The sequence below is a fragment of the Peromyscus californicus genome, unplaced genomic scaffold, assembly GCF_007827085.1.
Source record: "Peromyscus californicus insignis strain IS unplaced genomic scaffold, ASM782708v3 Scaffold_14__1_contigs__length_90479793_seg_2, whole genome shotgun sequence".
NCBI lineage: Eukaryota > Metazoa > Chordata > Mammalia > Rodentia > Cricetidae > Peromyscus > Peromyscus californicus.
Window position 1 is genome coordinate 36,151,793 of NW_026294436.1, and position 24,586 is coordinate 36,176,378.

Genomic DNA, 24,586 nt, shown 5'->3' on the forward strand with positions numbered 1-24,586 from the left:
ACTTCTTAAAATCTTCCTAATCACATTAAACGTTTTGGAGGTGAGGTAGTTATTTCTGGTTTTGGTTTGACAGGGTGTTTTGTTTGTTATACAGTTTTGACATTAATATGTTTGTGTTTCTTATATATTCTGGATAACAATCCTGTGTCATATGAGTGGTTTAAAAATATTCTTTGGTTCCCTATAAACTTCATTTCTTTTACAAACTTCTTAGTTTAATGTAATCACATTTGTTTGTTTTTAAGCTTTGCTACCTGTGTCTTTGGGGTCCTGTCTACATCCTATTTCAATGTCCTGAAATGTTTCTCTTTTTTTGTAGTAATGCATCCATTGTTTTGACATTTCGATCTTTGGCTGGTTTTGAGTTGGCTTCTGTACACGTTGAAAGGAAGGGAACCATTTTCACTCCTCTGCACCTGCAGCATTTTGCCAGCACCATTTTCTGAAGAGAAAGAAGTCTCTTTCAACTGCGTGTTCTTACAGCTTTTGCCAAATATCTGCTGGTGGTTTGAAAATGGTAACTTTTTTGATTCTTACTCCATTAGTATTTGTATCTATTTTATGCCAGAGTTCTGCTATTTCAGTAACTAAATCTCTCTAGTATGTTTTGCAGTTAAATATCGTATTAACTCCAGCTTTTGTTTGTTTTTGTTTTTGTTTTTGGATGAAAATCTTTGGCCATTCTGGACCTTGTGTGGTTACATGTGAAATTAAGATTTCTTTTCCTAATTCTATAAAGGAAGTAATTGGTATTTTGATGAGAATTCCATTGAGTAGCATTGTGCATAATATTAATTCCACTAATCCATGAATGTGGGGTATCTTTCCTTTTTTTTTTTTTAGTGTGATCCATAATTTCTTTTATCAATATTTTGTCATTTCATTGCAGAGACCTTTCAATTTTTTTTGGTTAAATATACTCCTAAATATTTTTGTAGCTCTTGTAAATGATTTTTTTTCTTAATTTTTTGTTCTCAACAAGTATTTTGATTTTATTTTAAAATCCTACTCTGAGGGATTTCAAATAAGGACCAACACTATATTCCAGAATCCCATTAACATTTACTTTATCTGAAACCATCAGTGTGTTGAGATGACCCCAGAGCTCTAGTAACCCAAATGCTGAGTGAATGGCTTAAGATTATCTTCCGGGTCATCACGCGTAGAAATTCATTGAACCCTTTACAAGAGCAACTTCTACCAAGAGGCCTTTCCAGATTCACTAACAATATATGTACCTTACAGTTACTGAAGATACCTCGTCGACCACAGAGAAAACACCACTCAGATGTAGAGCATCTTTCATAATCTCACTGCAGTTTCTGTTTTCTATCTGTAACAATAATGTAAGTCTTGAAATGGTTGTTCTCTAACATAAGCTTTCTAGAAAGTTGTCTGAGGGCTTTACTTCAGAGATGTTATAACATTTTTTCTAATATTGTAACAAAATAGCCAAATCCCATTCTGATGCAACCAGTCTCCCATATCTAGGATTTAAAGCTTAATATTCAATGCAGGCAGCAATCAAATCTTCCAACTTAATAGTGAAAAAGTACCAAGAGTAATGTGCTCATTACTTTAAGACGTTCAGCAAGTCTGTAGGCACTTAGATGCCAGTAATTATATTCAGAGAGAAACTCTGGAGTAATTTGGGGTCTTCATATGATGGCTCTCAACAGCAACAACAATGAAGAGCAGTTATTAAACTGAATCACTATCACACCCATTTTTAGTGATCTGAACACTTAATCTATTCAGATTTCGCTTTCAATGAATGCCTTTATGAGTGCATGCACATTTGTGTGTGTGCAAGAAAAATAACATTAAAAACACATATGAATTAATTGCAACAAAATTTCACCAGTATCACAATTACTATAAGCTATATTTAAAATATATCAATAGAGGTCTGGGAAATAGCTCAGTCAGTACAATGTGTGTTTCACAAGTCTGGGGAGTTGAGCTTGGTCCCTAGAGTCCAGGGAACAGTCGTAAATCAAGGTGCCTTAATTCAATTGCTATGAACCCAAGGTGAGAGACAGCCCTGGGAACCAGTCACAGAGAGCATGAGGGTTGGCCGCTGACAAGGTTAAAGTGCAGGCAGCATGAAACTTACCACAGGCACGAAGTGTATACAGGGGAAGTTAGCCCCATCTCACTGCAGACCTGAACGACTAAGAATAACCAGGGTGTGAGAGCTCTGGGACAGAGGGCAACAGGCGGACTGATCTCTGAAGCCACCTCTCATATTCACTCATGAAGCATCCAAAAACTCTGAGGCTCCGGGAGACTGCTTGTTGTCCACAGCCTCATCGCTCCAGCAGGGTGAGTGATGCGGAGTGGGTTTTGAGAGTACCAGGACTGGTCCACATGTACCGATCTCAGTGGTGGAGTTGCTTTCCATACTCAAAATGCTCTTGTAAGACTCTCTCTGCTGACCACTCCAAGAGGTAGAAACTGGAGAAGCTTAAATGGTAGGAAAGCCTGATGATCCCAGAAAGTGCAAAGCTTTGAAAGCAGCCAGCAGAGGCCCGTGGATGACAAAGAGGACATGGTACTAAGGGAAGGGCTGTTCCGGTGCTGGATGCTTGTCAGGCTCAACACCATATTAAATCACTTTCTGTGTCCAGAAGTTCAACTGAACAGACCTCTGCACCTGTCTGGGGTCCCCAATTTTCAAAGACCCCCAAAGAAGTCACTCAAACAATACTTCATCCCCCCTTTTTGTGTGTTTTTTTTCTTTTTGAGCTTCTACTTATTCTCTTTTTATTATATTTTAGTATTTTTATTAAAGCACATTGTTAAGGGAGGTCCCAGAACATGGAAAGACATTTCATTCTCTTGGATCTGAAAATGATTGTATTTCTGGAAGTAATCTGTAGATCCAATGCAATTTCAATGGCATTCTTCATACCACTAGAAAAAAGCAATCCTAAAATTCACACAGAGACACAAAATGACCACAAATAGTCAGTGTGATGCTACTCAGAACAGCACTAGAAGCATTACAGCATCTGATCTCAAACTACACTATAGATCCAGAGTAACAAACACACCCTGGTCTTGGCAGACAATGGGGTAAAATAGAGAACCCAGAAAGGAACCCCCACAGCTATAGCCATCATCTAAGCCTTGACATGTGTGTGAAAAGCATACACTGTGAAAAAGACAGGCAACAGATATGCTGGATAAAACTGGATATCTACATGTAAAAGAATGAGGCTATAGTTCCTAAACTTCATGCAAATCAATTCAAAATGGATTCATGACCATAACGTAAAAGATGAAGACTTGAAAATTTTAGGAGAAAATATTTCAAAATGTAATCATAAATGTGAACTTTCTGGAAAGGACCCCAACAGTGAAGAAAATAATTCCAAGAATCAACAAGTAAGTGGGGTTGTATGAAATTGGAAAGCTTCTATATAGCAGAAGAAATCATCATCAGAATGACCAAACAGTCTACAGAATGGGAGAAATTCTTTCCCAACTATATATCAAATAGGGGATTAATATCAAGAATCTATAAAGGACTTTGAAATGAAATACAAAAAGGAAGCATCCAACCAACAATGAGATACTGAATTGGATGGCTCTGAAAAGAAGAATTTCAAATGGCCTTCAAGGTGTACCATGGAGAGATGTAAAAGGCCTGTAAATAAAAATACTTAATGCGAGCTAAGGCCTTTCAGCCAGCCATAGCAATTGCCCAGGCTCCCTTGTCTTCCAAAACCTGAGAGCCTCCTGGTTCTGCTTCAAATGCAGTCAGAAAGGTCATTGGGCCCAGGTATATCCAAACCCTCACAAACCATTCTTACAATAATACCTGTGGTGCCACCAAAAGGGACACTGGGCTGCTGACTGTCTTCATGTCCCTCATGGCATGGGGACATCAGGCCCAGATCACTCTCCAACTGACCTCCTAGGTCTTGCCATGGTTGACTCAGGGGGCCTAGATTCCTTTGGCCAGACCACTGCCATCTCCAGCAGGGAGCCTTGGGTAGTCATCACAATAGCAAGGCACTTCACCTCCTTTCTACTAGACACCAGGGCCACTTTTTAGGTACTGAACAAGTTCTGGGGATCCATCTCTACTTCTTGATCCACTATTGTTAGACTAGGGGACAGCCTTATCAACCTCTCCAAACCCCATGATTAGTTATATCATTAGGAGTTTTCCCTTTATCCACTCCTTCCTAGTGGTACCCATCTGCCCCATTTCCTTGCTGGGAGGGAATCTCTTAGCTGAAGTGAGAGCCTCCATTTCATTTGTTCCCTCCATCCGCTTGACCCCAAGCTTGCCAGCTGTCCACCTCCTCTTTCTCTTCCAAGCCAAACAATCTGACAAACCTTTTCCCTTACCAGTGTCTCAGGCAGATTCCTGGGTATGGGATGCCCCAAGCCCCATCCATAGTCAAACATCATCTCCTTCTCATCATTTAATTATAAACTGCCACCAAATATATCACCTAGGCTCAATACCCACTCTCTCTCCAAAGCCTCAGGGGACTTAAGCTTCTTATTTCTGACCTCTTAAGAAAAGGCCTTCTGGGCCCCACATCTCCATTTAACACCTCCACACTCTCAGTTTAAAAACCCAATAGAACCTACCGCTTGGTTTGGGATCTCTAACCTATCAACCTAGCAGTGGTTAGTCTTCACACCATAGTATCTAACCCTTATACTCTCCTCTCCACCATCCCCCTCAGAGACCTCTCATTCTCCTGTCCTAGACCTCAAGGATGTCTTGCTTTCTATTCCTCTTGAACCCCAGTCAAACAAATACCCTTGCCTTTACTTGGACTGACCCAGACACTCACCTTCTACCCAACTTACTTGACCTGTCCTATGCCACATCTCCTGGGCAAGGCTCTAGCCTCTGATTTATTCTCTTCCTAAATCCAAGCTTATACAATACATAGATGATCTTCTTTGTAGTTCATCGCCACAAATTAGCCAGGCTGACTCCTCTATCTTATTAAACTTTCTGTCTGGCTAGGGATACAGGATTTTACCATCTAAGGTCCAACTGTCCACCCCTAAGGTTACTTATCTGAAACTATTACTCCAACTCACAAAACAAATTAGTAAATTAGACAAATTAAAGGAGATATGTTACATGTTTTCTCTCATATATGAGATTAGATTATAAATACACACAAACACACATACACATATATATGTGTATGTATATATATACATATATGTATATATACATATATATATATATATATATATATATATATAGAGAGAGAGAGAGAGAGAGAGAGAGAGAGTAAAAGGAGAAAGGGGACTGTAAGGGGGAGAAAGATCTAAAAGAGGGAGAGAAAGTAAAGGAATATATGTGTCATGAAGGCAGAAGAAGTCTATTAGGAGAGGAAGAACTGCAAAAGGAAGAAGGGGGATTGCATTTAAGAACAAAATAAATATATATATATATATATGTGTGTGTGTGTGTGTGTGTGTGTGTGTGTGTGTGTGTGTGTGTGTGTGTGTAGATATGAAAATGTACTACTAAAACTCACTTGTTTGAAGTCTAGCCAGAATTTTGGGCTGCACTATGTTCTCGGCATCTATGTTATGGTTGTTGGCTTGGTGATTTGGGGGGACTCCTGACAGTGGGAGTGTCTCTGACTCTTTTGCTTGCTCTTGGGACCCTTTTCCTCCTGCCAGGTTGCCTCATCGAGCATTGATGTAAGGGTTTGTGCCTGGTCTTATTTTTATCTTGTTATGCAGTGTTCAGTTAATATCCCTGGGAGGTCCTCTTTTCTAGGGGGAGATGGGACAGGAGTGGATCTTGGGGAGAGGGAAAGTGGGAGGGACTGGGAGGAGTGGAGGGCAGGGAAACTGCAATCAGGATGTATTGTATGAGAGAAGAATACATTTTAAAATATCTAAATAAACAAACAAGTAAATAGAGACAGGCTCAGCTAATGAGCACCACCACAAGGGCCACTTCAAATAAATAACTAAAATAAAATATGCCAGTAAAATTTATAAAATTTAATTTAAAAGCAAAAACTTAAATTAGTTATATATGTGCTAGTGTAACATTTAAATAAAGACTGAATCCTTGGAGGCAATTATGAAAACAATTAGAATTTTACTGAAATTCACTTGAGGATTGTTGAGGACTACACCATCTTGAGAACACCCGATCTTGTCTGATGTCTACATAGTAGACTAAGAACTTCAAAACATCAAAACATCCAGGGACAATTTATATATTCTCTTAAAATGGACATCTGCAACCAGCAGGCCCAGTTATGATTTCAGTAAATCTACCTAATTTTTAGAGCTATTTTAGTTTCTAGTTTAGTCACTTTGAAACAACTGAACATCCCAAGCATTCTTTGATTCAAAGGTAACTGTTTGGGTAGACACTGTAACCCTTACACAGCACTCTTACAAGGAGAGGAGCTGAAGAAGGAAGAGGAAGGACACCACTGAGTATAAGTTGCTAGAAGGACAGTACCTTGCACTGTGAGGAAAACTGAAGCTCCTGCTGATCCACCTTCACTGGAAACCACACAACGGTACTCCCCAGCATCACCAATTTTCACGCTCCTCAGCTCCAGCGAGAGGTTGGCCAAGGTCCTGATTCTTGCTGAGTCTGCTAGACGGACGTCTCTGCCACTCCTCTGCCATGTCAGATTGTAATCCACAGCACTGATGACAAGACACACCAAAACTGCTCTTTCTCCAGGAGTGACTGTAACGTTATTAGGCACTTGGATGATTGGAGGAGGCTCTGTGTGAAATCAGAACACTCAAATCAATGAGACCCCCAAATTATCACCTAGTTACAAGGTATTTTAGAAGGCAATGTACCTGTACATACAAAATTTATATCTCTAAATTATAATTGTGAGAGTTGAATTGGCATAGCAAAAGGATATGGCTGGAAGGATTTGGGATTATGGAATAAAGCAGGCTTTTTTCATTTGTTTTGATGAAAGTAGCATTTACTGGTTGTTTACATTTAAAAACAGATAGACATAGCATAAAACATAGACATAGACTAAAAAATGATAGACATAGCAAGATGCAACACCATCACCTTTCAGAGGGGCTGCATCCTTAGTAGGAAGAAAAAGTACAACAGTAGAGTAAGACAAACACTCTCCTAATAAAGACGAGGAGCAAGCTCATCTTAGAAAGTTGAGTGAATTGATGGGGCAGATTTTTTAAGAGTACCAGGAAGTCTGCCATAGTATTGTGTCTTCCAGAAATGACAGGGAAACTACACGCATGGTACCTCAACAATATGGCTGCCTAAACAAGACCCAAACAATGCCAATATCAATCGATATGTTCATGTGGGTCCCATCCCCGGAAGAAGAACTGCAGGCAACTAATGAATGAGAGATTAAGAATTTACCTGCCCCCAGTGATGAGTTATTCAATAATTGGTTATCCTATATCAAGTAGTCAACTCTGAAATCATACACAAGTTCTGAACACAGCTCATGTCCGTCTTCTATCCTCACTTGCTTACAGGTACTTTTCCCCAGTGAATTCCAATAACATGCTTGCAGCATGCTACACCTCACTCTATTTCCTCCTCCATAAAAGTTACAATAAGTGAAATGACATTTGAAAAATAATATGTGTGAGCCAATGAAATTTGAAATAATGAGATATCATACTACTAGTGCACAAATACATAAAGATAGTTAAGATTGCACATATTAACATATTTGTACATTTGGAGACAGAAGACTGATGAGAGAGATTTTTGTGCCAGCTTATGGAAGAGGCCAAGGTTATATGTTACCAGAAATTATCTGCACCTAGAGCATAAGGAACACACATAATTAAGTAATACCATGATTAAAGGTAGGGTGTAGTGACCAGAGAAGGAAGTCCGGTCACAGAGGCAGGAAGCAGAGCATGCATAGGCTGGGGGTGTAAAGCAAGGAACTTAGACCAGACCAGGAGACCATGGATATACCCTTCTGCATGTATCTCTCCCATGTGTCTACCTGACCATGAATGGGTCGATTGCTCACTCTGGGTTTCTGTTATAATATTGTTTCCAAGCCTTCCCTTGTTCTAAAAGAATATCCTATAATCTGAGATTAAGATCGACTCTCATTGCTTCTCAGCCTTTTGGCGAAGGTCAAATGGAGATTTACTCTTACTGGGAACAAAGAGATGGCTCAGTGTGAAGAGCACTTGTTGTTATTACAGAGGACTTGGGTTGAGTTCCTGACACCCACATGGTGGTTCACAACCATTTGTAACCACAGTTCCAAGGAATCCAGTGCCCTCTTCTGATCTCCACAGGCCCTTGCCATGCATGTAGTTCACACAGTAACATGCCAACAAAGCCTACACATAAATAAGATAAATAAATGATTCTAATTTTTAAAACATTTCCTTTCACTGGCACACCTTGACAGAATCTCTATTTAGAATTTCACTTAATGCCAGAATTTTAGTGTGTATGGTTTTTTATTAATAAAAATTCAATATAGAAAATTAATATACCTGTAATAATATTAAACTTAATCTCCAAGTATCATTAGAAGTAATGAGTTGTGCAAACTTGTGTAGTTTTAGTCATTGTTATATCCATTTATAATTGATAAATGCTTTATAATGCCCACTTTGTATTTAAGATGCAAATTTAAATACCCATCTTCTCTTTCAAACAATCAATAACCAACATTAGAAAAGAACCCCCAAATCTCAAAAATGTCAATACAACAAAATGCTAAAAACAAATGAGGAAACATGCTGGTATAAGTTTAACTTTTCTTCAGCTGTCTATTGGATGGTCTTTGACTTTATATAATAATAAGTATGGTGACCCAAGAATATCACTATCCATAATGCTCATTTCCTAATATTTCTTTATAAAAACATGAGACCGGGCTATGTAGTTAATCAGCACCTGATTCTAAGATCTGGATAAATAATGACCGTATGGTGGCTGAACAGGGACTTTAACCTAGGCAAAGGGAAGCTGAGAAGTAGGTGAAGGCTAATGGCCAGTACGTTAAGCAATAGCTATCCTTGAAAGAAATGTCCACTCTTTCAATCCCCAAGGAGCCCCTGTCTGCTACTCCTACTCTTAAAGTCATTGCCATGACCACGGATGCTTTCTGACTTCTTTCACAAGTGACTACATGGAAAGAATTCCTGGAAGTTGGCTTGGGAAGAGTCCAGCTCCCTAGTTATGCCACTGACCAGCTGGCACAGAGGACGACTAGTAGGACGGGTACAACAGAGGCAACAGGAAGTTCCTGGCACCACTGAGCCAGCTTCGTAACAGTCAGCTCACACGTTCCTACTGGCATCTCCCAGTGACTTAGCAAGATGCTCAAATCAACCCGCTCGAGTCTCTTTCCCTCCTGTCCTTCTCTTAATTAACACTGCTGGGAAGAATACTCAAGTGCTCAAGTGTTTGCTTTCCCAGAAGCTGAGGAATGTTGACACAATTCCAGGGCTTTTCATAATTTCTGGAGATGAAAAAACAAATAGTTTGTGATGTATGTCAACTCGCTAAGCTATTTCAGAAGACAATCTTTCTTTTCCTAATAATAAGAGAATACAAATGGTCTCACTGAAGGAACACGCCTGCCTGATTTACATGCCTCTCTTTCCAAGTTAAGCTTGGACACAACAAACCCTAGGATTCTAAACCATCGCCTAATTAAAACATTTCTTCTGTCTTAAATTATCTCAGGAAAGTACATACTGAAAGCAGAAACAAGCTCTGTTGCAGCTTCAGCAGCCATGACACTAGACTAGGGTCAGACTAGAATACAATTAAGTACAGAACAAGGCAAGGCAGGCATAGAATAATTCAGTTAAAACGAAATTTCTGGGCTGTGGATTTAGCTCAGGGGCAGAGCGATTCCTTAGTGCTTGCCTACGTGAGACCTTGGGTTGAATCCCCAATATATATATATATACTTTAAAGTATACTAAAATTATAACTGGTTTGATCCTGACCATTGATTATATATCCCAGTCTCCTCCCCCTAATTATTCTGGAAAAATTAAAGGACAATGTTTTTTTTTAACGAATGTATTTTACCCTATAAAATATTACGTACTGTGCCTACCACCTACCTATTCATACGCATTTGCTATCTGAATGAAAAAGAAGTGGTATCACGTTTGTCCTTCTTTACACTACACTCTATCCAATAAAGCTCTGTGTTCCTAGACCACTTTCAGTTTCATCACGGTCTTTCAATATGGAGGTCAGAATCTATTTGTGAAAACACTGTGACTGATGACACGTGTAAACACGAGAGAAAGGAAAGCTGTACTCCGCTTGTTACCCTCAGAAGAGACCAACTCTTTAAGTCGTATTTTCTTGAAGGGCAATGCCATGTGGTTGTCGAAGTGGTTTGAATGAGAATGTCTCCCATAGGCTCACATGTCAGAAAACTCGGTGCGTACCTGGTGGTCCTGTTTCGGAGGTTTAAGAGGTGTGGGCTCTCTGGATACAATGAGTCTATCACTGAAGTGGGATTTGAGAGATAAAAGACTCCTGTCATTTCAGGTTTGCTGTCTGCTGCGTGCTTACAGGTGGGCAAGCTTTCACCTGCTCTGCCGGCACGCGTGCCGCTTGGGGACATGCCTCCCCACCAGGAACCTCTGGAACCATGAACCCAAGCAAACTATGGTGTTAGCTATAGCAACGTCAATAACATCAGTAGGCCCAGAAGGCTCGTTAAGTGGTTAAGAGCAGGCACTGCTCTGAAGCAGACCAGAATTAGGTTCCCAGCACCCAGGTTGGGCAGCTCACCACTGCCTGTAACTCCAGCTCCAAGGGATCTGATGCACCTGGCTTTCTCTGCGGGCATTTACACATTCATATACCACCACCCCACACACACTTTCTATGAAAAAATAAAAATAAAATCTTAAGTGGTAAAAAATAATAATAACTATTTATTAAGTGCTTCTACATTCCAAGTTACCTTCTAAGCACCTTGAATGTACCACGGATATTGCTTAGTCCATTGTAGGATAGACATTCCTCTATTATTAACCTTTTAGAGTTAGGGAACTAAGATATCAAGGAGAAGACCGAGAGGCAGAATGTGGGGAAGCTGGCATCTGTGTTCACAATGCAGTGAAGTGGGTAGATAATCACAAATGATCATAAAGAGAATTGTATAAGCTTAGGAAGGAGTCTATCAACATCTCATTTCCATAGGTGCACTCACAGACAGGTGACAGTTACCTGATACATCAAAAAACGTCTGTGCCCGTCCAGTCCCTGCGCTGCTCACAGCAATACACTCATAGGGGCCTTCATCAGACAACGTGACCTTTTGGAAATCCCAGTTCACACTAGCAGATTCTCTGAGGACAGGAAAAGAGAAAGCTTTTAGTGTCTGCCAAACAAGAGAAAACTGAAAGCAATGATCAATGATTTGTTTTTGAAGGACTTGTGCCAACGAACAATGTAAACAAAGTTGGTTGTGAAAACTGCAGATTTGTAACTTAAAAATCACACACCTTTTATATTTTAAACAGAATTATGCTTCTCTCTATTCTGAGCAAAAACATATGAGAGTCAATAAGCTGTAGGAATGAAAATTTATCTTTAGGAAATTTTTTTTCTGGCTGTATGAAGACATACTTGAGTTGACAAACACTGATGAAATTTCTCCTGTACTTTACAGTTTGGAGTTGAAAATCCTGATCAAAACAATGATACAAGGTAATTTACAAATATGAGGTTAAGACAGCAGCTTTTCACTCAAAGAAAATATGTTTTCCTTAACTTTCTTAAGTAAGTTACACCTAGAGGTATATATTATATCTGGTTCAGCCTACACATAAAATAACGAATGTTATTAAATGTTAAAAAAATAGATTAGTTCTATAAACAAACTCATGCATCCATCCATTTAACAAATATTGATTTATTCACTGCTAAAATTACTTCTCGTTTTCTGGGACAGTCTAAAAAGCAGATATTTAATTATTGCGTTAAAAAGTCCAAAGTGTATAGAGTAGGCCTTATCCTTTAAAAATATAGTTTAAATATAAATATTTTACATTTCTCTATTTGATCATCTATTGCTATTCATAATCTTTTGTGGGAAAAGAATGAAGATTCATGTAAACTGTAAAGACCTCTGCAGAGTCAAGACACCTCTGACTGATTTCTCATTGTGGTTTAGGCTCCACATCTCTCCCCATCCAGACACAACTCAACAAAGTAACCATGAATAGCTTACTGAACTCTGATTTCACGGTCAGTCCTGGTATAGGGGTTGGAACAGTAGGTTAAGCACAGGTTCTTATCATCAAGAACGTGAGTACCTAAGCAGCCATTGTTCTGTGTACTATCATAGCTTGGGATATTTCAGCTCACATTTCCTGAACTGTGTGAACTGTGTTACCAGTGGCGCTTTCTGTTCATATCAGAAGCAAACAGTCTCACTTAACTGTGCACTGTCCTGGACCCTCAGGCTCTCTCTCAAACACTTTACAGCAGGACACTAAGCACAAATTTGCCAACGCCCTTCTCTAGGAGGTACTGTCAGCCACAGGAAGGCAATAGTTTGGAATGCTTCCGTCTTAGCTATTCTGTGCAATGCCTCCCTCAGAGCTGAGCACACATTAGGATTCATCAAATCTTAGGCTCATGGAAATTTTGGAACAGAAAATAAAAATTCATCTAGTCTCCAGTCCATTTTAAAAGAAAAGTGAAATGGCAATTATTTTGTCTAAGGTCACACAATCAGTTTGCAAATTGATTTAAGAATACTCTTGCCGGGTGGTGGTGGTACACGCCTTTAATCCCAGCACTCGGGAGGCAGAGGCAGGCGGATCTCTGTGAGTTCGAGGCCAGCCTGGGCTACAGAGTGAGTTTCAGGAAAGGTGCAAAGCTACACAGAGAAACCCTGTCTCAAAAAAACAAAAAACAACAACAAGAAAATACTCTTTACAGCTATCATTGACTCATAGCCCTCTTATCTACGAACTGCTACAAGAAGGAAAAACAAAAGTTTTGAGACAAGTTCTAACTATGTATCCCAACCCAGGCTCAAACTTGTAGTCCTCCTGCCTCAGCCTCTCAAGTGCTGAGATTAAAGGCACGTGCCTGTATGTCTGACTTAGTAATTCTTTTTAATGTAGCCTTCTCCCTTGACATAAGCATTCTAAGGCTAAAATAAAGAAAGAGGTCTCGAGATGTGGACCTTAGAGCAGGGCAAAGAGCCTGTCCAAGAGACGTGCACACTGCAAATGCAAACTGACTTTTCTCTGACATTCCCTGACGGCCCAAGTGGCTGACACCAGAGAAGATTAAGTCCCGTGTTTCATATTACTGGGAATCTATGGCAAAGGCATGCAAGTGAACTGGGATTAGAGTATCGGTCTATCATCACTCACGACTTAATACATGTCAGCAAGGCCTGCCGCATCTCAGGGCCACAGCACTGGAAACACGAGAAAATGAATTTTTGTGGCTTACCTCCCAGGACTTGTGCGGAATCAATGAGTTAATGTTTATAAAGAATCTCAAGTGTCTTTGAAAGCTGTCACTATTTAAACAGGAAGCAGAGTTACTTTATTTCATCGGCTAGTTATGTGGCCCCATCATCTGATATCCTGCTCTGTTATGTGGCTGGTTATAAAGCAGGCGACTAAGTAAATCATCAAGATGTTCTCTGTATGGAGCGGGCAGCTGGTAGGGAAGGGAAAACTTTTTGGATATGATTAATTTTCCAGCCACAAGCATTACCTAAAATGAATCTCCATAAAGAGATTATATAAATGAAGACTGTCAGGTAGTTAACATCTTACAGAACTATGTTAATGTTGCATCGGCAGCGTAAAAGATTGCTAAAGTCATTCTTAGACGTTTTTACTCCCAAATCTTGTCAGGTTTTGCAGCAATTCAAAAGGTGGTACATTTTCCAGAAATAATTTTTCTAGCATTTTTTTCAAGATCTACGTAATCGCTTTCAATGAGATTACTTACATTTATCAATAAAAAAAAGGTCACTCAACTTTAGAAGGCAGAATTGGTACCTTCGAGCCAACTCCTGTTGATTTCTCCATGCTGTAGGTACACTTGCTCCTGGTGAGCCATGCCACTCTACTCTCAGCACACAATGAACTCCTAGGCATTGTCTTCTACCCTTCTCTTCCTAGCTGGCTGAGATCCACGCACACGCTAGCCTCATTTTTGCCTCCCCTTTCCCGCCCAGTCACGTGGCCTTCGTGCATTTCCATTTACTAGTGTGTGAAATTTTCCCAGGATATATGATCTCTCTCCCAGGATATGACCTCTCTCACCATCCTTAGGGGTTCAAATGGCTCTCATCCCGTTTTGTTGTTGTTGTTTTGTTTGTTTATTTGGTTGGTTGGTTAGCTTTTCAGGACAGGGTTTCTCTACGTAGCTTTGGCTGGCTTGGAACTCACTCTGTAGATCAGACTGGCCCTCAAACTCAGAGATCTGCCTGCCTCTGCCTCCCAAGTATTGGGATTAAAGATGTGTGCCACCACTCCTGACTTCTCATCCAGTTTTGAATTTGCTACTTGAAATTGAAAAGCTACATGTTAATAACCTACCGAGCGTTAATATTTCTAATTAAATAATTAATTGGTGTTTTGTCATAACACTCATCAGATTTGCTGATTATATTACACTTTAAATAGAAGTCATAGACATTTTTAGCCCAAATTCAATGAAGCTTGAGTTTCTAGGGCTCTCCTTTGCAAAGTTCTTTCTTAAGTCAGCTACCTAACATTGAGTTCATAATTCTGTATTGCTTGACTTAACTTGGGACCCTCAAATTATATGAAACTCAGACTCTATGAAGCCTAGACTACACTGAATGTATTCTAGAATTTATTGCATCATTGCGGTACATTTATTATTTGTTTTCTATCTCCTTCCACTACAACCTGAGCTCCACCAATGCCCAGACTTCTGTCCATTCTGTTAGTGCTGTATTCCAACATGGTAAAGGCAGTAAGTGATTGTCAGGGAAAGAGTAGAGAATTGAATTTTCATGTTTATGGCTATAAACTATTGCTAAAAGGAACGTTCACACACTTGAAGTACTGGTCCACTCCCAGTGCAATTCCATTTCTCATGAAGCTCAAAGTGAAGGGCAAAAGACTCTCAACCGAACAGAGGATTTGGCCTGGCTGCAGGTAGTATCCTGGGGTCCTCGTGGGCATTGTAACTTTGGGAGCATCTAGGGAAAAAAAGAATACAGGTAAGATAGTCACAGTGATAGTAAACATTTTCTGTGAATCCACCCACAAGCATTACACTTGAGTGATTCTGATAAATCAACAGAATTACAATGAATATAAATTACTAAATTTAGTTAACTATCTCTATTCAAAGCAGATTCATTTCTGGATATCACCACAGGCCCTTACTATGATATTCATCAAATTAAAGACTCCATTGATTTTAAAATGCACAGTTTTCTCCACTACCAAGCTAGGAGAAAATATCAAATGAGCTACATTACATCATCAACTGTAGAATAAATTCGTATTCCAAATATGTAAAAATATGAGAAGAATCCACTTATCTTAGAACACAGGGTAATTTTTTCCTAAAAGGAATAATGAGAAATATTTTTTTAAAGAATCCAACAAATTTCATACATTCAATATTGGGGCGAAGCCAATTCACTTGAGTGTTAATGTGAGGAAATCTTGAGGTTGGTTCTGTGTTCACAATTGTACAATCACTGAACAATAGCTCTTGAATTTCCAAATCCCAATCTCATATGTAACAGATACGCTGCTAGCTCCTGCCCAGCTTTATAAACAACCTTTTGTAGGGCAGTCATGAAGTTACTATATACAGTTAGAATGGATCATTTCAAAATCTCTCAGGTAGAGATAAACAGGGACCTGATGCCCCCAAGTAATTACTATCTTGTAACCACATCTTTATACAACAGGAGGCACATCAGGAACTAGTTTAGTAACTAACCAACTAATTCAACATAGAATCATCACCATTTGTTCATAGTCCACTATTCACAGAATAGACGGTACTTGGCCATTGAATATAAATGTTTAACCAACTTAGATAACAAAAGAATAGAGGAGGATAAAAAGGGAACTACAATTCCCCATTGATTAAAGTTACCAAATTTTCAAATCTGTAATCAGTAAGACTTATCGTAAAACTCCAGAAGTATTATTTAAAAGTTAAATATGCATACAATAACAATTAGTGGGAAAAAAGAGACCATGAATAGGAAAGAGAGGAGGTGGGCATATGAGGGTTTGGAGGGAGAACAGGGAAGGGAGAAATATTATAATTAAAATATAATCTCAAAAAGAAAAAGATAACAGTTTACATAAAACAATAACAAAGAAAGAAGGTCCTTTTTACAGCAAACTGAGACCATTACAGAAAGTCACAACTAGTTGTAAAGATGAATGGAGCACGGGAGCCCAGCCCTAAAAGATACATCAGAAGCACAGTGCCTGCACCTAGGCTCAGGGGACACCATGGAAGAGGAGATAGGAAGACTGTAAGAGCCAGAGCACCATGGAGTCTTCTGTAAGAATGTATCTCCTAGAAACGTCAGGGAGCCTACACTCATGCTACCTCAACAATATGGCTGCCTAAACAAGACCTGAATAATGACAGTACAATAGTTGTCTAATGCAGAAGGGGGGATCTCATTAGATCCTATCCCTAGACAAAGAACTAAAGGCAACTAGGGACTTCTGAGAGAAGGAGAATTAGCCTCTCCCAGGGATGAGTCCCCAATACCATACAAAGTAGTCAGCCCTGAAACCATATACACAAACCAAAGCCACAATAAATCGACTCAGAAGTTGGATCTATATACTTATTCATCTCTGTATGCAACAATAATAATCAAAGAAAAAGAGGCTGTCTATTTGAGAAAAAGTGAGAGTGAACATGGGAGAGGTTGGACAGAATAACAGAAAGGGAGCAGTGACATATTTACATATTTTTAAATTTTAATACATATATATAAAATACACCAGAATAAAAAATAAAAGTAAAGAAAAACCAAGTGATCTGCATGTAATGCTCATCAATCTGTTGACAGAGTAGTAACATGAGGATATTAACTTTTAGCTTATAGTCCATTTTTTACTTGTGGCATAGTCCCCTTAAGTTATCAACATTCCAGTGTTGAGTGAAACATTGTCTTACCTGGGACAATGCTGGAAAACGAAACACTCGACACTCTCTGGAAGAGATAGTCATCTTTGTCATAGCCTGTCACTTTGAGAAAGAAAGCTTCATCTGGTGGAACAAAGTCGGAAATATTCCAGATGCCATAAGGTTTTCGATCTGGGTAGTGTTTAACAGGAATCGTCTTAAGAGACCCCCCTGAGATACTCAGAAGTTCGAGGCGATCCACTCTAGCTGGACTGGAGATTCCAGAAGTGTTCAGTAGCACATAGGTAGGTATCCCTGTAAGAAAGAGTCATTGTCATTTTCAAGTGGCACATGATTGGGGGTCATCTGTGAAATAAGCGCCAGCACCATAGCAACATATACGCACTGTCAGGATGAGTACTATCCACTGCCCTGAAACTGATGGTCTACATAAAGATAGACTCTTGGGACATTCTATGTGATTATCTCACAGTATTTTAGCCGTTCTTAGACAGAGAAAATTAGAATTACAACTATTATGTGATAGTTGATTATGTGACTACTTTTAAAGATTCACTTTTTCATCCTTACTTAAAACTGCCGCAATAAAGATAAGTTAGCAACCATCAGAAAAGGATTCAACCGCCGGGCGGTGGTGGTGTACGCCTTTAATCCCAGCACTCGGGAGGCAGAGTCAGGCGATTTCTGTGAGTTCGAGGCCAGCCTGGGCTACCAAGTGAGTTCCAGGAAAGGCGCAAAGCTACACAGAGAAACCCTGTCTCGAAAAACCAAAAAAAAAAAAAAAAAAAAAAAAAAAAAGAAAGAAAGAAAGAAAGAAAGAAAGAAAGAAAGAAAGAAAGAAAGAAAGAAAGAAAGAAAGAAAGAAAGAAAAGGATTCAACCATCAGAAAAGCACAGTCTGGCTGAGCTTTGCCTTTAGCTGTAAGACAATAAACCTTAATGGGTGAATAAAATAGGTACAAGAACAAGCTTTAAAAATCACTAATGATTTCATCTTTGAACATAAAGCAATACACAGTATCTTTAATTTTCAGCAATATATATGCACTTCATCTTGACCAAGCAGTTTATAAATTATTAATATTAAAAATTCACAAAGAACTTTTCTTAATGTGGTTATGTCAAAGAGTCAACTGGGTTGCTCACCTAAAACTCATGTTCCTAGGCCCCAGCTTCTGCAGTTCTGATTCAGAAGATTGAAGCAGGGCCTGGGAGTCTTAATTTTTAAAAACCCCTTTGAGATTCAGTTGTCCTTAGCCATTCAGGTCTTGGATTGTGCTTTGCAAAGCACGAAGTGGGCCAAAGCAATAATCACAGTCATGTTAAAGAAAGATGATGTCCTAGTCAATTGCAATTGATTGCGATGGGCTTACACAGTCATACCTCAGGTGAGGCACAGGTCTCACTAACACTAGTCTAAGAGCCATGAGCACACTAACCTTGCACGGGTCTGCTGAGTGTTTTTTTGAAGTCCAGCGTGGGTTTTCGGGAAAAGCCAGCTCGGAAATCAATAGTGCTGAGACCAGTGATGCGAATGGAATGTCTTCCACTGCTGGAGGTCTACAACGCAGAACGACAAGCCTAGTCAGCAGCTGGTAACAGCGAACGCCATTGGTGCGGCAAACCACAGAGTGTTTACAACTGATGTGCCAGAGTCATGGCTCTGACTGAGGTACTCCGGCTGAACGTAGTTGTGATTCTCCGTTCTAAAATGCAGATTTTGCAATGCGTGCCTCAGGTAGCCTGCTCTAAAGTATAATTCAGGAATTCCGGCATACCCAGTAGTCAAAGGTAAATATTCAGTTGCTGATAAGTGAAACTTAAAGAAAATCTAAAAGCTCCATGAATTTCTGGATTTTTCCTCTGTTTTCTGCTGTCAAATGGTAGATGTTCAACAGACATTGATGAAATAAAAAAACTAAAATTCCCTCCAACAAAATACACTCAAGTTCAATTCTGGAAAATGTTTCCTTGTCCTTTTTTTTATTAATTTTCAATTAAAATATAATTACATAATCTTCCCCTGTCCTTCCCTCTCTCCAGTCTCTCCCATCAACCCTCCACCTGCTCTCTCTCAAAGTTGTGGCCTCTGGCCTCTTTTTCCTAATCATATACATACAAGTAACATTATAGAACAGAGCAGATTGCATTTATATATTTAGGAATATATATACTGTCTCATTTTCTCTGCCTCTGTGACATCACTGTCAGAGTAAGCACGAGAGCTGACAGTTTCCCAGATTTGAACCCTCTGGCACCCTCAGCCTACCAGCATTCTAGCAAAGGTGCCTAGTGCTGAAATACAAATATGAGAAAAGCCTGACGCTCACACATTGACCACTGGGGGAGAGAGATGGAGATGTGGGAATGCTTAATATAACACAACAAACACAGTGATAGAAAGATACAAAAGAAAGATGAGTTAGCTTGTTCAGACAAAGGGATGATGCGGGACTAAATATTGAATAAACTTAAGCACTAAAGTGATGAGCATGTGCATAAATAATACATTATTTGGATTTAGTTCCCAGGGTGAAATACTAGTACCGCTTTAGTGGATCTTTCCTGTGGACTCGGTGTATTTAAACTCAGTGGTTTACTCAATTTTATTGTGATCTTCTCAAAGAAACATAATCATCCTCGGTAGAAAGATGGTAACTTTGTGGCACTAAGTTGGTAAACAGTTTGCCCAAACACATAAGGTTTGCTAACTGTGGAGACAGAACTGTGATTCAATGGCCAAGTGCGAGCGTCTCGCCACAGCATGACATTGTCCACTAGGAATCAGCATTTGCTTCCTGCTCAGTTTCTCTTAAAGGAGACTCTGAGGATCTCTTACATCAGCACCTACACCTATACCAGACTATTTGGCTGGAGCTCAGGACAGGTGAGGCAAGGTCAGTGTTTGGTAAAGATGACGACTTGACATTAAAACCACACCAGTATCCTGTAATTGCGATTACATAGCCTTTCTTTGAAAAGAAAATATGGCAAAGTGAAGGAGCAGGGTGGAGCAGAGTCTAGAATTCTGAATTCAAGTGAGATTGCCAGGAATGACGGAAGAGCCCGAAGGGCACTAGAGCAAGCACCATGGAGAGTTCCAGGGGTGGCGGGGAGTTCCTCCTAGGACTTATGCTAGCTCAGTTCTTCCTAGCCACCTAGGCGCACTGCAGATGGATCTAACTAATTTAAGGGTGATGGTTTGTTCAATCCCTGTATAGCATGAATTGTTAGTACCACCACATCCCTGCCTACATTTAAAGCCCCTTCAGAGTACTAACATGGCACACCCATTACATACAGAATGCTACTCAATAGACACGAATGGTATTTATTCCAAGTTCAGTGCTCCTTCCAAAGTACCAAAGACCACAGATAGGAGGTTAGGGTAACAATTTCTAGGTAGCCTTGGACTCTAAGGCATAGAAGATGATATTATTCTCGAAGTTTGCTGTAGCTGTTGTAGGGTTCTAATGTTTCTTTCTGTTAAACAAGTCAGGGAGTGCTGATAAACATTTCTGTGAAAGAAAGATGCTCTATATTTTTGGACTTTAAAAAAAAAACATAGGTTAATACATCGAACATGCTAATTTATAGGTCCCAGCTTGATGTCACTTAAAATAATGAGCAAGGTAAGTGTATGCTTGATTTTCCATGAATCACCAAGAGCCAGCTGCAGCCTGCTATAAGGCCATAGGGCCAGTTCTGGTCCACGGATTATAAATAGAGTGTGTCATTCTGAGTTGAAACAGATCCCTTCCTTTTACTCAATCAATGCACGTTCTGTTGTCTTTTCTTCTGCCAAAGTGAATAAAAAATTTTACAGGTAAAAATTCAAGTGGAGCATCCATCAGCCAGAGTTTCTAAGTGACTGCCTAAAACAGCGTCATCTGTCAAACTGCATGAATATTAATGAGAACAGAACCTCCTTATATTAAGCCAGTGAGAATTCCTAGTAAAACTAATTGGATTAAAATTTAATTGATAGAGTGGATTTCATTTCCTGCTCTTAAAGAGTTGTAATGTTTCATAAGACAACAAATTTACTCAAAGCTAAAGTCAAAACAAAACCTACAAAATAATTATATATATATATGAATTCAAATGAAGATACAATATATGGCATATATATTCAAGAGATAGTTATTTAACTAATTAATCTACCCATGTGGCAACAGCCCTTTAAACACTGTTTTCCAATTTCTCATTCAGTCATGAGACTATTAAGTAACTATTATGTTCTTCAGACTTTACAAAGTTAAGGAAGACTCTGAGATCACAAAGATAATGAATAATGGATCTTGAACTAACATAGATATCCACCTCTTTTCAAATATTTGCTCTTAAACGAGACCCCATTCCTTCCAAATTAAAGAAGATGATTATGTTCACCAATTTTTCATTGAGCACTGCTGTGATACAGGCATTGTATCAGCCATAAACACACAGCAGCAATACCAGCTCACTCTGCATGCCATTCTACTGGGCATTGCCTCGTTGGATGAATATGCCAGAAAGGAAAGAAATGGAGGCTAAGCATAGAAGAAAGTCAGTTTAAACATACACACACACACACACACACACACACACACACACACACACACACACACACTTGTATACACACATGTTTGTCTCTGCTCAAGTGAACAGATCTCTTTTTAAATAAAAACATTCCATGTAGATAACATTTTGATATTGGAAGGTCAAAATAACTGGATAGTTTTCTAGGAAAGGGCTATGATAAAGTGTTCCATTGCCCAAACACTAAATTAATGCTGCAGACAATTGTCTACAGACATTCATAGGCCGCCAGGTGTGGATAATTGGAAGATTCTCTTGGGTGGTTCTTTGCAGACTTGAGAGTGCTTTACTAATGACTCTTAACCACACTTATGCCAGTTGACTATACTATGATTTACAAAACATACTACTTTTCATTTTTAAAAAAATCAAAATTTAATAAATTAATGACAATACTTTTTATTTGGATACACTAATATTTCCTTGTTTTTAAATTTTATGCAGTTATACAGATAAACACATAGAAGTCATTTACAAAGTTTGCATAGTGGCTTCTTTGGTATCAGCAAAAATTAAGGTACAAGTATTCGATTGATGATGAAATCATAAGTAGTTAAGACACACAGAACTTCAGTACAATTTCCAAATATTACAACGCTATGGAACAAAGTACTTTTTACATTTTTGAAAAATGTTTTGGATAATTTCATGCATGGGTATCTTTTAGACTCCTCCCTTCCCCCTCTAACTCTTCCAATGCCCCCCTACGTCTCAAATTCACGACATCTTCTTTAATTATTAGTGGCGTGTGTGTGTGTGTGTGTGTGTGTGTGTGTGTGTGTGTGTGTGTGTGTGTGTGTGTGTGTGTTTAGGCATCGATACAACCTGCTGAGTTCATCTCTAAATGTGTTTTTACATTTTAGGGAACTGGCCCCTGGAGAAGACTGAGTCCTTCTCCCTCAGCAGCCATTAGTTGCCTACAGCTCTTCATCAAGGGATCAAGGGATCAAGGGATCAAGGGCCTTGTGAACTGCTGTTGTCATTGTGCACGTATTATTTAGGCAACCATATTACCCTGTAGAAAATGCATTAGTATGTACTGAAAATTAATACAACTATCTAAACCAAAGTATTTCTTCCAGTCCTAGAATCTCAATATAGTCATGTGATATGGAATATTCTCTTCTGTACTTAGGGGATTATCTAGGGACAGTTTATCCAAATTTACTTATGGAAACATACCCCAAGGGATGCGTTAAATTACAAATGATTACACTGATAATCCTAGGCTAATAGAAACATTTGTATTATCTACATCTATTATTTAATATCGTCATAGGGAGTTTCCCTGAAGTAGAAGGAGACAAAACTTGGCCCAGGGAGTTTCAGTGGTAATAGACTTATATTCTATGTAGCTATATATTAGCTACAGCTGTCTGAATGGAAAATTCATATTGCTTCTCAGAAATAGGATCCAGGATTTGTAGTTTCCATATAAATGGAAACTTGAGGGCATAAAACGGCTTTCTCTGCTGTTTTTAATAAAATTTTGTGTCCTTTTCAGTTACTTCTGTTCAGTATGTTATACCTACATCAGAGGCAGGTTAAAACATTTGCATCAGTCATATGATTAGACAAAGGAGTTGACTCATTGTGTAAAAAAGTGCCCCATATCAGGTTGGGTGAGCTAGGGGCAGGACAGAGGGGGGAGTAATAAAAGAGACATCTTGATAGAGGGGGGCTATTTTGGAGTTAGTAAGAAACTTGGTGCCAGGGAAACTCCCAGGAATCCACAAGGATGACCCCAGCTAAGACTCCTAGCAATAGTGGAGAGGGTGCCTGAACTGGCCTTCTCCTGTAATCAGATTGATGACTACCCTAATTACCATCAGAAACCTTCATCCAGTAACTGATAGAAGCAGATGCAGAGATCCACAGCCAAGCACTGGACCAAGCTCCAGGAGTCCAGTTGAAGAGATGGAGGAGGGATTGTACGAGCAAGGGGTGGGGGGGTCAAGATCTTGATGGGGGAACCCACAGAGACAACTGACCCAAGATCATGGGAGCTCATGCACTCTAGACCAACAAGCTAGGGAGCCTGCATGGGACCTACCTAGGCCCTCTGCAAGTGGACGACAGTCATGTAGCTTGGTCTGTTTGTGGGGCCCCTAGCAATGGGATCAGGACCTGTCCCTGACACCTGAACTGGTTTTTGGAACCTATTCCCCGTAATGAGATGCCTCACCCAGCCTTGATGCAGGGGGAGAGGCTTGGTCCTGCCTCTACTTGATATGCCATGTTTTGTTGATGCCCATGGGAGGTCTGCCCTTTTCTGTATGGAGAAGAAGTGGATGGGATGGGAGGGTAGATGGAAGGTGGGGGAAGGAAACAGCAAGAGAGGAGGGAGGGGAAACTATGGTTGGTATGCAAAAAAAAAAGAAAAAATTAATTAAAAAAAAGAAAAATAGGTACCTTAAAACATCACAGTAAACTGTTTGCATGATAAAACACAAAAGAAATGGAAGGGCCCCTCCAGTAGATCTAAAGAATGGATAGATTAAAGTCTCCCAACACAATTCAAGAGCTGTAGGCTAACTAAATCTGCCACTTTCTTAGATACCATCAGAGTAAATATCAATTTTTATTCATAGTTATATAGCTTTTGTGTAGACACTGTGGCCGCTCTAGTAATAAAACGCTAATTACAATAACTAGAGAGAGAAAAATCTCTACAGAAATAGTTATGATATAGGAAAAAAATTAATCTTAGAGAGGTATAGACAGCCAGAAGGACAAGATGGTATTTTAGGCCACATTTGACAAGACTTGATGAAAGTGTTGGCATTTGAGTTGAATCTTGGAGGATAGTTGCAAGTCAGAGTGAAAGGAAAGACATTCTAGGAAGGAGGAACTCCTAGAAGAAAAAGAAAAAAAGCAG

General features: G+C 39.4%; 1 protein-coding gene across 2 annotated transcripts in view; it reads right to left on the reverse strand.

Moving 5' to 3' along the window:
• Positions 1-24,586, reverse strand: part of Hmcn1 (hemicentin 1) — a 442,580-nt gene that overhangs the window by 242,700 nt on the left and 175,294 nt on the right. For both annotated transcript variants that reach the window (XM_052737150.1, XM_052737149.1), the window contains exons 7-11: positions 18,567-18,687; positions 17,159-17,422; positions 15,047-15,191; positions 11,210-11,331; positions 6,476-6,751 (exon numbers count right to left, since the gene is read on the reverse strand). In XM_052737150.1, the coding sequence (XP_052593110.1) occupies positions 6,476-6,751; positions 11,210-11,331; positions 15,047-15,191; positions 17,159-17,422; positions 18,567-18,687 (928 nt within the window). The remainder of the gene's footprint in view (positions 1-6,475; positions 6,752-11,209; positions 11,332-15,046; positions 15,192-17,158; positions 17,423-18,566; positions 18,688-24,586) is intronic.